Consider the following 15,486-nt stretch of genomic DNA (forward strand, 5'->3'; position numbering starts at 1 on the left):
ATATAGATTACAAGGTCTAGCTATTGTAGCAATTACAAGAAGAAGGAATATCTCGATTACATACTAAGTAAAGAGAAACCAAATGTAGAATAGCTAAACAAGGAGAAAGACCAAATAAGAGAGAAAGATCAAATAGGAGTGCCAGCCAAATATGAATATGTGTTGACTTGCTAAATATAGGAAAGAGCCAAATAAGACTGCAAGCCAAAATAGAATGTTGGGTTGGAATGATTGTGTGCTGATAGGTTGAAAAAGAGCCAAAAAGATGGATAATGTGTAAGGAAGCAGGCAGTGGTGAAGTTCCTTCGTATAATTGTTTAAACTAAATTTTTTTCCCACCATTTTTTCCATCTTTTTTTTTATTTTATTTTTAAGACAATCATCTCTGATCAGCCCTAGGATAAATACAACCATCCGAATCAAAGTACATAATATCCTGAAGACGTTCAGAAATGGGAGAAGTCGGTGCATCGCCTCGGAGTGTTTAGCCACTAGATAAGGGCACTAGGTTGTGTCTGATACGGTCTGGCTCAAGCTCATTGGGCCTGAGGTTAAATGGGTCGTGCCAGGCACGACACGATTAGTTTCAGTCTGTCAAGATCCGGTTGATAGCTTGCTGTATCTGGCATGGCCCCTTGGCCGATGAATTTTTTTTAAAAAAAATTGCAAACGGACCGTGCGTGGCATGGCCCGTTTGAGGCCATTATGGATCGGGTCGGGTCGTGTTTCAGCCCATAATAGTGCCAAAAATGGCTATTTGTCAATTTTTTTATCTTTTTATCTCTTCCAACAGTCATAAAATGACTATTTTAAGAGATATTTTGAAAAAAAAATTATAGATTTCTATAAATAGCTCCCTCTGCTCTCATTTTCACCATACCAAATCTACTCTTCTCTACTACTATTTTTTCATAAGAGGAAGCTCACAAATCTCAGTGCTGTCTTTACTTAATTCCTCCATCTCTACTCAATTCCTCTATCTCCGGTTAGTTTTTATTTTTTGATTCATAAATTTAGAAATGACATCTTATGCTAAGAGCCATTTTCGCGTTCCCTCTATTTTTCAGAGAGAGAAAACTAATATCGTTGTTCCTACTCTCTCTGAAATTACTCAAGGTCAAACCTCTTCTCGTAAGAGGACTAGTGCAGTTTGGGAGGATTTTGAAAGAGTTCTTGTTGACGGAGTCTGAAAAGCAAAATATAAAAAATATGCTAAATTTTATAGTTGTGCCAGTAGCGGAAGAACTGGCCATTTGAGGAGACATCAAGAGAGTCATAGGATGAGTTACTCTCGTCTCCAAAGTACTCTCAATGTACAAGGAGATCTCTGGTAGGTAATTTTGCGTATAATCATGAAAATCAAAGAAAAACACTAGTTAAATAGATAGTTAGGGATGAACTGCTTTTTAGTTTATGCGAGTCTTTTAATTTTAAAAAATATATTTAATTAATGCTACAGCTTGTTTACAAAAAAATTAATAGATGTACTTTTAAAAGGATAGCTATGACAAATTTTCTAGCAATGAAACAAAATTTAGTTGAAACTCTTTTTGATGAAGACGAATAACCAATGAGACGGTGGAGATGTTGCTCTACTTCAAAGATTGATTGGATGCGGAGACGAGGTTTCAAGATAAAGGTGGATATTCTACTACATCTTCTGATGAAGACGACACAAATGAGACCGACAATTAGTAGGATTTTTATTAAGCTAATGTACAAGAGCAGGGAGCAGAGAAAGGGTCATGAAGGAATTCAGTGAGAACAGAGACAAGCTGGTATAATTTTATCTAATTTTTTATTAATTATATTAAGTTTTTTAATTATTAAAGTGGGTCATTTCTATAATTCTATTTCTTTTTTCTTCCTTCCTATTGTACTTTGGAGGTTAGATCTAGCCCCCCTCCCTTGCTGTACCATTTTGATATTTATTAATAAACTGATAGGGATCCACGCCAAACCCCCATCTAAAAAGATGGCTTTATATTTAAATCTCTAGTCCTCAATTTTTTTTTAATTTATTAATGCATATTGTTTAAAAAAATTTTAAAAATCTTAAATGGGCTGTGCCTTGGCATGGCCCAAACGTGCCATGTCTTGGCATGACCCATTTCAAGGGGGCCGGGCTGGCATGTAGGTCGTACCGTGTCTGGTCCATGGGTCGTGCTGGCTTATGCTCTTATGGGCTGTGTCGGGTTTGGATTGTGGGTCAGAAAATCCAAGCCCAGCCCGATCCCCCTCTTATGTGCCGTGCCAGACACGACATGATTCTGTAGCTGATGGGCTGTGCTTGGCACGATCTGTCTCGTGCCGGACCGAGCTAGGCTGTGGGTGGCCCGTTGCTTATCTCTATTAGCCACATGGGAAATAACATAATCTGCTGCAGTGAGAGAGACCGCAATTATTCAATAGTAAGGAGCGGTGATCATCATTTTTACTCTCGGGCATGTAATGCATGAGATTGTGGTTTTAGAATCCCCTTTCAAAACTCTCTTGGTTGCTCCTACACTAGAGATAGCGAAAGTAAGCCCCTTCCATGTAAGCTCGTTGCTCAGCGAGAAGTATCATAATGTCAAATAGGTGACATCCACCGCCGCAGCCACAAAAGCCGCCCTGCAGTCCAATACAAAACCGGACCATGGAGTCATTCTCCTGAAATCGGAGATGGGGTCTCCCAAGTGAAGATGGACATTTGTGGGCATGCAGAAGCTGCTGAACAAGACTCCTAGATTTCTTAGGTTGTCGAGGATCCCTCTGGTGTTTTGAAATGAATTCCGATGCCTGGAATTTTGCCTTCATTACGCCAACTAGGAGAATCTGATCAATACTGTCAAATACTCTAGCATTCCTAGCCATCCAGATATGATAAGCATTATAGCACACAAAAGTCACGTTGTATTCTGATTTGCCTCTTCGCGCTTCAGCTTTCAATACCTGTCAAAGGTGATCAATAATCTCCTCGGTCTCGGGACAATAAGCACAAAAAGGAGGTAATCCGGATGCCTTTTTCGTATAATAAGATGCGACAGAGGCGGCATTTCCATAGTACTTCCAAGCAAGAGGGATACCCTCAGTTGAGTACCAACCCTCCGCACCCAAGCCGTACCAATAGGATCTCCCAGAATCTTTCCTTAAACATTTATAAACCTCCTCATCCCCGATACATGATAACGAGGAGCCTTCCCCCACCCAAATTTGTCGGGAATGTATGAAATCGGTACAAAGTGGAGTCCATCAACCAAAGCCTCCTTGAGCAGCAAAGGCACTATCTCATTTCCTTTAACTTCGCACAAAGAGATCACACCAACCCTTAAATTCTCATAGCCTTGCTGTCCACAGTGGAGGGAGCAGTGCAAGTGGCCCGGAAAAGATCCGAGGATCGTTAAGTACGACGATCTGATTTTGGGGACCAAATTCGGAACATGGATAAAGACTGATTCCCCCGATACAAAGGAAGTCATTTGGCGACAGAACGAGACATGCTCGCCAGTTCCACAGAATTTTTTGTATTTTGATTTTATAAATTATACTTACATCGGGATGGTGTGGTCGTCCACTTATATAAAAAGAAAAATTGTCATTGCACAATAATAAAAATAATTGGGCTGCATTCTAGTCTCCATAGGTGTTTGATGAACCCATAAGATATCTCTCAGTAATTGTTCTAATTTTAGCATCACCGAATTGGAGATAAGGTGCTTGACATCGGATGTACAGGTAAAGCACCGAGTACAAATTTTATTATTAGGACATCATGATGGATAAAGATCTCCATCACCAGCCTCCCACCTTTTACTGTACTTTTATGGTGAGAATAAGATGCTCCCTTGCTGGAACCAGCCAACGTGCTCGCACGCATGAGCATCGCATGAGCCAACTGGGACACCGACCCTTTCTTTCTTCTTTTGAGTGTCGGTCGAGATCCTCTCCGAGCTCTTACGAGCGCTTCCATAAAAATAAAATATAATCGAACAAATGCGGATTGGTTCCTAGTGACCAGTTCTTTTCTCAATAAAATATATAAAAGATATAATCCCTTCATAATCTCATATAAAGCTGGAAGAACCTCCCCACTCCCCTTCACTTTCTCAGACCCCAATATTTCTACAATAATAAAGGCGCAAGAGACCCACCGTGAAAGTGATGCCCTCACAGAAACAACAGAACAGCCTTCAGACCTCTCGGTGCGGAAGCCTCGTTTACACTTCGAACCCCCCCCCAGATCCAACCCACATCACACAAAAAAAACACAGCCCATAGGCGAGAATAGCATGCATCTCCCACACAAATTTCCACTTAATCACACCATCAACGGGTCCTCCTTTCACACCTTCATATAATTACCTATTTTTCCGACACGTTCATGCACTGCCACCACATAAGATGGGCCCGTAGACCAGATTGGCGAGATACTCGGGTACGTGTCACATGGCGACATATGGTGCAACATTAGTGGCACCCCAAGTCGTTTTCTACACACGATCATCCCTCCACGAACTTGCACATAACGAAAAGTATATGTTAATCAGTTCTCTAATTTCCGATCCCCCCATGAACCTGCATGTTCGAGAGGAACCGGCCATTCAAATAACTTCGTCAAGTTTGGACTTGATGTTAAAAAACTGATTGAAAGAGAGTTTTTTGTTCTTTCTTTCTTTTTTTTTTTTTAGAGTCAGATCCAAGGAAGGATCCGTCATTAACTTCCCCTCTGTATTATAATTCTGGATAGAAGTTTTATATACATTGTGAGGATATGAGTTTAGTCTACGGATTTATTTTCTTCTTTTTCAAAAATAAGCAAACAGTTCTATATATGGACGTGTCTGCCACCACGAATATATAAGAGGTTTGGATTCTCCATTTCTTTCCTCACGCCTACCATTCTTCTACAACGAAGTGTGAATGCAGAACTGGAAATCAGAAAGGGAAGCAGAGGGAGGGACCCACTCCCGCCGCGTTTAATTTGGGCCATTTGCTGCTGCTGCCCCACAACGCAGCCACGTACGTACGCTATCTTCAGTGCATTAGGATTTAGGTTTAATCAGGATTCTTACCTTCTATATAACCCCACTCTCCCCCCTCCTCCCCCTCTTCAGTCCTTCTATTGGCTCTCCTTACTTTATTGGTCTTCGATGGCTTCTCTATTTTCCTCTCGTGGGGTGGTGTCCTTTGTATTATTGTTGGGCTGGTGGGGGTTCCATTTGATGGGTTATAATTGTTGCTACGGAGAGGGTATGGTTCCGGCAATGTATGTGTTCGGGGACTCGCTGGCGGACGTGGGGAACAACAACCATCTGGAGACTCTTCTCAAGGCCGACTTCCCCCACAACGGCATCGACTACCCCGGCCACAAGGCCACCGGCCGGTTCAGCAACGGCAAGAACTCCGCTGACTTCCTTGGTATGGATCTCCTCCACTTCCCCCCTCATTGTTTGGTCACTGAGCTACTCGTGAATCTTCTCTTTACTATCTCAATGTGAGTAGATTATTTGGGTGGAACCAGGCATAAGGAGTTGAGTGGTAGTTACCTAATTTGTTTTTGATGCCAAATGGTCTGAGAGGATTGGTGTGATTCATGAGATAAGAGTCTTTGATTGAGTATTTCACTGCCGTGTCGGAGTATTTTCCTATTTTGAGACAATTTAGTGGCTGGCTCACCTTCTTGATAGCACCAGGTCTACTTGAATTAAAATTTATAAAATATGCATGGTATTTATGTAATTTTACATATTTAGAGGGTATACATTTATAAAAATCTTCGTCTATTTGAAATAAACAAGTAGCTGACTCACCTCCTCGATAGAACAATATCTACTTGAACCAATGAACCAACTCAAGTGTGGATGACTTGCTGGGAAGCAGTGTTCATTGGAGAGTTCCAGTTGGCTGGGCCAGTTTAATTCTGACCTGACTTAAATCTTCTGGTTCGGGCTGGGGTAACGCCTATCAATGTGGGCCAGGTTTGAGTAATTGCAAAATTATCAAATTCCAATATTAACTTGTATTTACTCAATATCCTTATCTGGTTTCGTAAGATTAGCTCGGTTGGTGTGTTTGCTTTATAGACTGAGCTATGGGCCCTTAAATACGTAACCCAACCGCACCCTTCCCTCCGGTTTCGGCCACCGGGCAGAGCTATAATTATTGTCAGATCCATTGGCTCAGATGTTAGGAATTTATGAGTTGATGTAACCCAACCGTGTCTAACAAGTTGCAGGATGTCCGGAAGCTCTGACTCACTAGAGTTAAATGCTTGGAATTATTGAAGAAGTACAGCTTTCTAACCCCCAGTCAAAGAGTCCATATTTTTCCCACGGACCAATAACTCTCTCTGATTCGGCTCACGGTTTTATATGGACAAGGACGGCCTAAGTCAAACGTAATGGCGGACACGACTGGATTTTACTAGATTGAGTCGAAGGGTCCCAACTTGCAGCGGTCCACTGCGTAGCGGTAACCGTGAGGTGGAGATTTTTGGGCCAAGTCACTGGATCAGACTTATTGGATGTTTTTTTCTCTGATAAGGCCTGGCCCATTGACAATTCTAATCAATTCTTTGTTCGCAATTATCCTCAGATCTCTACCCATTTATAACGTAACCACCAAAGAAATCAAAGAGGAAGAAGACAGGCCAGAAAAAAAAAATCGTAACATTAAACTTCTCGGTCCAAAGAAGTTTCTATTTTAGCCTCTATGAGTTCTCTTACTGCGTTCCATTAAAATTTGCATCTTTTATGTGGCAGCTGAGAAGCTTGGTGTACCATCCTCCCCACCTTACCTCTCCATACCCTCCAACTCCAACAAAACCGATGTTTTTATGAATGGTGTCAGCTTTGCCTCCGGAGGCGCTGGAATCCTGGACTCCACAAACTCAGTAAGCTTTGACATGGATGCAGCACATTCATTCCAGTCTAATACAACGGAGTTTTTTGAATGCTAATCACTTGCTCAAATGAACAAAATCTTTGTCCCAGGGCCAATGTCTGACACTTAACAAACAGATAGACTACTACTCCACTGTATATGGAACTCTGGTTCAGCAGCTGGGGAGTGCTCAAGCTCAAGAACACCTATCCAAGTCTATCTTTGCCGTCATCATTGGAAGCAATGATATGCTCAATTACGTCAAGTCCAGCTCTAGCAAAAACCTCAAGAGCACTCCTCAACAATTTGTTGATTCCTTGATTTCATCGCTGCAAGGCCAGCTAAAGGTACCATAGTTCAAAACACAAACAGATCACAGAGTCTAGTTTGATGGCTATAATCTAAGGCTTGTTGCTCAGGTTTGCATCCATTAATTTATGTCACTCCTTGTCGCAGAGGATCTACAACCTTGGTGCTCGTAAGTTTGCGTTCATAGGCACGGGGCCTATTGGTTGCTGCCCATCACTAAGGCATCAGAACAAGACAGGAGACTGCAATGTGGAAGCAAATTACCTCTCGGTTCTGTACAACAAAGGAGCTACTTCTATGCTGCAGGAACTAAAATCACAACTTGGTGACATGAGTTACTCTTTCTTCGATACCTCCAGTGCATTGCTCCTGTACATTCAGAAGCCAGCTAGCTATGGTATGAAAACTTACAAGCTTGTTAACAGTCTGGCCTGTGACAAGTCCTTGACAACTCTGACCCCTTCTGCTGTTTGGTCATAGGATTCGCTGAGGTCAAGGCTGCATGCTGTGGCTTGGGTGATTTGAATGCCAAGATTGCTTGCATTCCAATTTCTACCTACTGCTCCAATAGAAAGGACCATATTTTTTGGGATTTCTACCATCCCACGGAGACCACTGCCGGAATGCTTGTAAACACTGCTTTTGATGGAGCACAGCCCTTCGTGTACCCGATGAATATAAGGCAGTTGAGTGCTCTCTGAGCTTAAGCCCATTATAAATATGTAAAGACTACGTAATTAAAGAAAGATTAGAGTCCATTCAATTATGTAACTTTGTCAAATTGTGACCGAGATGAAGGGAAATGTTACATGAAGAAGGCCCGGTTGAAAGTGACAACAGTTTAGAAAACGTTCAAAAAAAAAAAAAAAAAAAATCCATTCTTACGAACCATATATATAATTTTCTGTATCAGCTTCTCAATCCCCAAAACATCTTAACGTTTATGCCCACAAAATATTATTTGGGAGAAAAATTAATGATTGTTTGCTCAAGGATTAAGCCCGTCAATAATTTTGTAGAGACTCCATGAAGAAAGTGTTGAAACATGCAAATATGTGGCTGTTAAATGTCAAGTGAGCGGCAATATGAACAGTATTGGGGAATATCGACCGACTCCGCTCACGCCGGCTTATAATCGGGCATATCCGACCGACCGGCCGACCGATCGATCGCCGGACGTTATTACCGGCCGATTAACGGCTCTCTACCGACTGAACCAGGAAGTCTGATGGCCGACTCTCGCAACATACCCGACTGACCGTCGAAAGGGCCCGAGTCTCCACCTGACGCCACACAACTGGCCACCGACCTAGAGTCGGTCGACTCCTCCGATCGCCGTACAGCTGCAAGAGACTGTCAGCCCTGACAGCAGCATGCGGCACTGCCGCCTAAGGGCATTATCCCACCTAGGGCATTGTCAACCCTAGTGATTTGACAGCCCCACGGCGATGTGACACTTTCACGACGATTCTGACGGTCTACGGCGAGTTGACAATTCCTCAATTGTCTGCGCCATTAATGACGGCGTCATACTATGCTCCACTATATATATCGGGGAAGGCTACAGTGCTACAGGACCTTGGAAAACAACAGGCTTGCTCCCTTTCTCACTCTCTCTCGATTGAGCTCTCTGTCTTCATTTTACTGTTGCCCAGTCACCTCTCTGACTTGACCGTCGGAGGGTCTCCGCCAGAGCCGCCTCCGATCAGTGTGGACTTTCTTTTTGCAGGCGCTCGTTCCCGGCGACCAGGCGACGAGGGGATTGGCCGCAACAGATTGGCGCGCCAGGTAGGGGGGCTGGCACAAGCAGTAGATACTAATGACAAAGACAAGAGCTCAACGATCGAGAGTCACCGGGTCGGCGAGGCGCTCTTCCCGCCGGGAAGAGGCCCCTCCGCCACCCTCCGCGGCATAACCCAGCTCTCCGCACCCCGCGGTGACCACGGAGGCGCAGATCGCGGCAATCGTGCGGCAGATGACCGTGCTGATGGACGCGGTCAAAAGCCTCCAGCAACAACCGGTCGGGCAACCGGCGGCACGTCCGATGCCCTCCAGGAGCAGCCACTGGCGCCCGCGTCGACCTTCGTCCTCTCCGCGGGAGCGCCTGCCACAGCGCTCCCACAGAGAGGAGGAGGGGCGGCCGCGGCGCGATGCCCATCAGTCCCAGCAGCTCTCTCCCTCCCAGCTGGAGCGAGCGAGGAAGGAGAAGTGACCGCGAACGCCGTCTGCCTCCCTCTCGGAATCTTCTGGAGACTCCACTCCTGGGGTCTCCCAGCATCGACGGACGGACGACTACGAACGTAGGTTCGAGAAAATTGACCGTCGGCTTGCACAGTTGCAGGTGGACGGGTAGAAGTCTTCGAACGACGTCGACTTCCAAACCGCCCAACCTCTTTCCCGACTCATTCTCGACGAACCGATCCCTAGTCGGTTCAAGATGCCACACGTGGAGCCCTACGACGGCTCCACCGACCCAATCGACCACCTGGAGAGCTATAAAGCTCTCATGACGATTCAGGGGGCAACCGATGCTCTCTTTTGCATCGGCTTCCCCGCCACGCTCCGCAAGGCTACCAGGGCCTGGTACTTCGATCTTCGATTGGAAAGTATCCACTCCTTTGGGCAGCTCGAGCACTCTTTCATGGCTCACTTCAGCACCAGCCGGAAGCCGCCGCGAACGTCGGACAGCCTTTTCTCCCTCAAACAGGGAAAAAATGAGACGCTCCGACACTTCGTGGCGCGATTCAATACGGCCACACTTGAGGTCCGGGACCTCAACGAAGACATGGCTATCTCAGCCATGAAATGGGGGTTGAGGGCGTCCCGATTCACTTACTCCCTGGACAAGACCCTCCCCCGCACCTATGCCGAATTGCTGGAGCGCGCGTACAAGTATATGCGTGCGGACGAAGGAGCCTCCGACCGGCGCTCAACCGAGTTCAAGGGTCCGAAAGAAAAGCGAAGGAAGGGTCGGGACCCCGCCGAATCCAGCAGGCCCCCGACTGATGGTCGGGTCTCGCCCTGCGACGAAACCAAAAGTCGCCCCGACGGCATACTCCAAGGCCGACACGCCCCAGGTATGACTCCTACACTCCTCTCTCCGCTTCCCGTGTGCAGATTTTGATGGAGATCGAGGGGGAAGAATACCTGCGACGGCCTCCGCCTCAGAAGGCAAAAGGCCTCGACCGACGGAAGTACTGTCGATTCCACCGGGGCCACGGCCACAATACCGAGCAATGCATCCAGCTTAAGGATGAGATCGAAGCTCTCATCCGTCGAGGGTATCTCGATAAATTTCGGAGGAACCCGCCGACTCGACCTGTGGTCGATCGACGACCCCCACCAACTGAGGAAGCGACCACCAATCAGCCGACGGCCGGGGTTATCAATATGATTTCCAAACGACTTGGCCCGGGGACGTCTGCTGAAGGGGAGCCCATGAAGAAGCTGCGCCCAAACGACGTGATTACTTTTACAGAGGAAGACGCTCGGGGCATCCAAACTCCCCACGACGACGCTGTTGTTGTTTCGACAACAATAGCAAACTATGATGTAAAAATAATTTTTGTAGATAATGGAAGTTCGACAAATATTTTGTTTTACTCGACCTTCTCTCGGATGCAACTGTCAACCGACCGACTCAAGAGGGTCTCTACGCCCTTGATAGGCTTTGCCAGGGACGCCGTCATGATGGAAGGTGAAATTATCCTGCCCGTGACGGCCGGCACCGAACCACGACAAAGCACGGTTCATTTGACTTTTGCGGTTGTCCAAGTGCCTTCGTCCTACAATACCATACTTGGAAGATCCGGACTTAACGCCCTCAAGGCGATTGTCTCGACGTACCATCTCCTAATTCGGTTTCCGACCAGGAACGGAGTCGGAGAGATGCGCGGAGACCAACAGCTCGCTCGCCGATGCTTCCAGATCTCCGCTCAGAACGACGAGTTGAGGGGCTCCCTGACGATCGACAAACTAGACCAACGGGAGGAGGAAGAACGGGGCTCGCCGGCCGAACAACTCGTGTCAATCCCGATTGCGGAAAACCCCGATCGAAAGGTATGGGTCGGGTCTCAACTACCCGACCCAGAACGGCGACGGTTGACGGAGCTGCTAACGGCCAACGCTGACATATTTGCTTGGTCGGCAGCAGATATGTCGGGCATCCCCCCAGAGATAATAACCCACCGACTCAACATCGACCCAACGATGAGGCCGGTGAGGCAGAAGAAAAGGTCTTTTGCTCCTGAAAGACAGAAGGCCATCGAAGAAGAAGTGGACAAGCTGCTCGAGACGGGCTTCATCAGAGAAGCCACATATCCCGATTGGCTCGCCAATATCGTCATGGTCAAGAAAGCCAACGGGAAGTGGAGGATTTGTATTGACTACACCGACCTGAATCGGGCCTGTCCAAAAGATAGTTTTCCACTTTCAAAGATCGACCAGCTGGTGGATGCGACGTCCAGATTTCGACTGCTCAGCTTCATGGACGCCTTTGTCGGATACAACCAGATCCGGATGGTGCCCGAAGACGAGGAGCACACTGCCTTCGTGACCCTCAAGGGCCTCTACTGTTATCGAGTGATGCCCTTCGGGCTGAAGAACGCCGGCGCCACCTACCAACGACTTGTCAATAAGGTCTTTAAAGACCAGATCGGGCACAACATGAAAGTATATGTGGACGACATGCTGGTGAAAAGTGCGCAGATTCTGGATCATGTTCAGGATCTCGAAGAGACCTTCCGCACTCTACGACAACATCGAATGAAGCTGAATCCGACTAAGTGCGCTTTTGGGGTGACCTCAGAGAAGTTTCTCGGATTCCTGATTTCTCAGCGAGGGATCGAGGCCAACCCTGAGAACATAAAGGCGATCATCGACATGCGTCATCCGAACACCAAGAAGGAGGTCCAGCAGATGAACGAAAAAATCGTTGCTCTCAGCCGGTTCATTTCTCGATCAGCTGAAAGGTGCCTCCCGTTTTTCAAAACTCTGCGGCAGGCGAAGGGCTTTTCTTGGTCGGATGAGTGCCAACGGGCCTTCGAAGATCTGAAGAAGTACTTGGCTTCCCCGCCACTGCTTGTGAAGCCGGAGGTCGGGGAGACCTTGTATCTCTATTTGGCCACCTCCTCTGAGGTGGTCAGTTCGGTGCTCGTCCGAGAAAACGAGAGCCGAACCCATCGCCTATCTACTATACCAGCAAAGTGCTCCGCGACGCTGAAGCTCGATATTCGGAGACGGAAAAGATGATTTTCGTCCTAACCATCTCCGCACAATGACTCCGTCCATACTTCCAGGCGCATGCTATTGTGGTTCTCACCAACCAGCCCCTTAGGGCGATATTGCGCCGACCGGATACGTCGGGACGACTGGCGAAGTGGACGATGAAGCTCAGTGAGTTCGACATACAGTACCAACCGCGACCTTCCTTGAAGGCTCAGGTCCTGGCCGACTTCATCGCCGAATGCCCGACGGTCGATCAAGGGTCGGAAGGTGCGGACCCGGGATGAGACGCGGTCTCCAAGCCAGACTCGGTCTCCACCTGGGTACTGCACATCGACAGAGCTTCAAACGCTCAAGGGAGCGGGGCTGGGTTCCTGCTCACCAACTCGGATGGGGTAGTCACCGAGCACGCCCTTCGATTCGACTTCAAAGCCTCCAATAATCAAGTCGAGTACGAAGCACTCATCGCCGGCTTGAGGATGGCGAGGGAACTGGGCGTCGACAGCCTCCGGGCATTCTCCGATTCTCAGCTGATCGTGGGGCAGGTCAAAGGTGAATTCGAGGTGCGAGATCCGGCCATGGCCAAATATCTTCAGAAAGTGAAGGATCTCGTAACGCGCCTCAAGTATTTTGAAATTTTCCACATCCCTAGGTCGGAGAACGCCCGGACCGACGCACTCTCCAGACTGGCGACTTTGGCCTTCGACTCTTTGGGCCGGACGTTCGTAGAGAACCTCGAGCAAGCGAGTATCGACCAGGTCGAAGAGGTGCTACAACTAACAGCTGAGCCAAGCTGGATGGATTCGATTGTTCGGTTTCTGACTGACGGAATCAGTCCTGAGGATCCCACGGAGGCCCGACGGCTCCGATGGTCGGCCTCCCAATATGTGATCATGGATGGCCGACTCTACAAAAGATCGTTTTCTCTTCCCTTGCTCAGGTATTTGGGATCGACCGACGCAGATTATGCTCTCTGAGAAGTATACGAAGGAATCTGCGGGAATCACTTGGGGGGCAAATCCCTAGCCTACAAAGTTCTGCGACAGGGTTACTACTGGCCCACCATGAGGAAAGACGCGGCTGAGTTGGTCCGAAAGTGCGAACCTTGCCAGAAGTACGCCAACATGCAGCACCGACCGGCTGGCCAAATCGCTCCTATTGTCGCTCCATGGCCCTTCGCTCAGTGGGGGGTCGACATTCTCGGTCCTTTCCCTCCAGCATCGGATCAAAGAAAGTTCATAGTCGTTGCCATTGACTGCTTCACCAAGTGGGTGGAGGCCGAGCCCCTGGCGCAGATTACCGAATGGGAGATGGAGGACTTCGTCCAAAAATCCATCATCTTCAGGTTCGGATTGCCGCATACCATTATCACCGACAATGGGCGGCAATTCGACAACCAAAACTTCAGAGATTTCTGCGCAAGGTTTCACATCACGCACCGACTGACTTCAGTCGGACACCCACAGTCCAACGGCGAAGTCGAGGTGACCAACCGGACCATACTACACGGACTTAAAACCCGACTAAATGAAGCCAAAGGCCTATAGGTCGACGAGCTAGGCTCCGTTCTGTGGGCTTACCGAACGACCCCCCGCGTTCCGATCGGAGAGTCGCCTTTCGGTTTGGCCTACAGGACGGAGGCGATGATTCCACTCGAGATTGGACTACCATCTACCAGGGTCGAGCGGTATCGAGAGCCGGACAACTCTGATTGTCGGAGGGCCGACCTAGACCTCCTTCCCGAACTGCGGAACGAGGCCCAACTTCGCATGGCTTCATACCAACAGAAGGTAGCCCGGTATTACAACGCCAAGATCAGACCAAAGCTTTTCAGGCCTGGTGACTTAGTCCTGAGAAAGGCAGAGGTCTCGAAGCCCCTGGACCAAGGGAAGCTGGCTTCGAACTGGGAAGGGCCCTACATGGTAGCAGACACCTATGGTCCGAGGGCTTACCGACTGGAGACTCTGGGAGGGAAACCCATTCCCCAGACTTGGAACGCCGACAACCTGAAGTTGTATCACCAATGAACTTTGTACTTGTTCATTCGGAATACAAATCCAGTTTGAAATTTTGGAGTTTTAACTCTTCGACTGACGATCGGCGCTTACCAAGAAGGTCGAGTCCCGACGTCCCGACTCGGACTTGGTATCCGCGTCAAACCGACGGCCCGACCGCCGACGACAGGTCGGGCGCACACAAGGGCCATCCACGACGACGGGAGTTGACACTCCTTCTACGATCGAACTTTCAGGCCAGACCATCGGCTAACCTACCGATTGAGCCCCAACCAAAGAAAGGCGAAATGCCTACGCGACCGCCCTCGCGACTTACCGACCGAGCTACGGCCGGTCGAAGGATATTCGGCTTACCACCGTATATCATGAGGCACAGTATAAATACCCGACACGAGGGTATCGGGATCCGACTTATCGTCGTTCCTCCAACTGAATGCGCCGGACGACATTCGACTGAACGCGTCGGAAGAGACCTGACTGCCAAACCTTTATCCGGCGGTCGGTCAGCTTTCGACTCAACGAACGCGCCTGACTCACGGCCGGGGGAAGGACTCCCGACTTACGACCTCGACCATTGAAGGCCGATCCAAAGTCGGGACTTGTTCTACCTTCGTGGCGGCACGAGTTGCCGAACGTCTTAACCGATCTATATGGTTAAGCGACTCACGTGTTCGGATGCATTCTACAACACATGAGAAAAAAGAGAAAAATAGGCAAAGGAAAAAAGTTTAAGTCCAAGGCTTTGATTTCATTAAAGATCAAAATAAGCTTTACAAAATCGGGCCGAAGCCCGGTTACAAGTGTTCTAAGAAAAACAAAAAGGATAAAAGGGGACGAGGCCACGGTCATCCTTCCGAGTCAATCTCCTCGACCGACGGAAGCTCAGGGATGACCGACGTGTCCACCGCGATCGGCACTGGGTCAACGGCCGGAACAGGGTCGTCGGTCGGCGATGGACTGGCGGTCGGCGCCGGATCATGAGTCACGGTCGTCTCTCCTTCGGCAATCTGTTCCTGGACGGCCTCTCCCGCCACAGCGACACCTCCCGACGACGGGTCGGCCATCTCTTCCGTGG

General features: G+C 48.3%; 1 protein-coding gene across 1 annotated transcript; it reads left to right on the plus strand.

Moving 5' to 3' along the window:
• The first annotated feature begins 5,087 nt into the window (after window positions 1-5,087).
• LOC105051057 (GDSL esterase/lipase At5g55050) lies at window positions 5,088-7,939 on the plus strand. Its single transcript, XM_010931336.4, has 5 exons — window positions 5,088-5,400; window positions 6,744-6,874; window positions 6,975-7,211; window positions 7,321-7,570; window positions 7,654-7,939. Exons 1-5 carry the CDS (start codon window positions 5,133-5,135, stop codon window positions 7,872-7,874), a joined length of 1,107 nt encoding a protein of 368 aa, XP_010929638.1. The 5' UTR covers window positions 5,088-5,132; the 3' UTR covers window positions 7,875-7,939.
• Window positions 7,940-15,486: the final 7,547 nt, after the last annotated feature.

This window comes from Elaeis guineensis, chromosome 2 (assembly GCF_000442705.2).
Source record: "Elaeis guineensis isolate ETL-2024a chromosome 2, EG11, whole genome shotgun sequence".
Taxonomy (NCBI): Eukaryota; Viridiplantae; Streptophyta; class Magnoliopsida; order Arecales; family Arecaceae; genus Elaeis; species Elaeis guineensis.

Coding starts and splice junctions, on each gene's coding strand:
- LOC105051057 (XM_010931336.4), top strand. CDS start 5,133: ATGGCTTCTCTATTTTCCTCTCGTGGGGTGGTGTCCTTTGTATTATTG. Junction 7,212..7,320: donor CGCTGCAAGGCCAGCTAAAG/GTACCATAGTTC, acceptor TCCTTGTCGCAG/AGGATCTACAACCTTGGTGC. Junction 7,571..7,653: donor TCAGAAGCCAGCTAGCTATG/GTATGAAAACTT, acceptor GTTTGGTCATAG/GATTCGCTGAGGTCAAGGCT.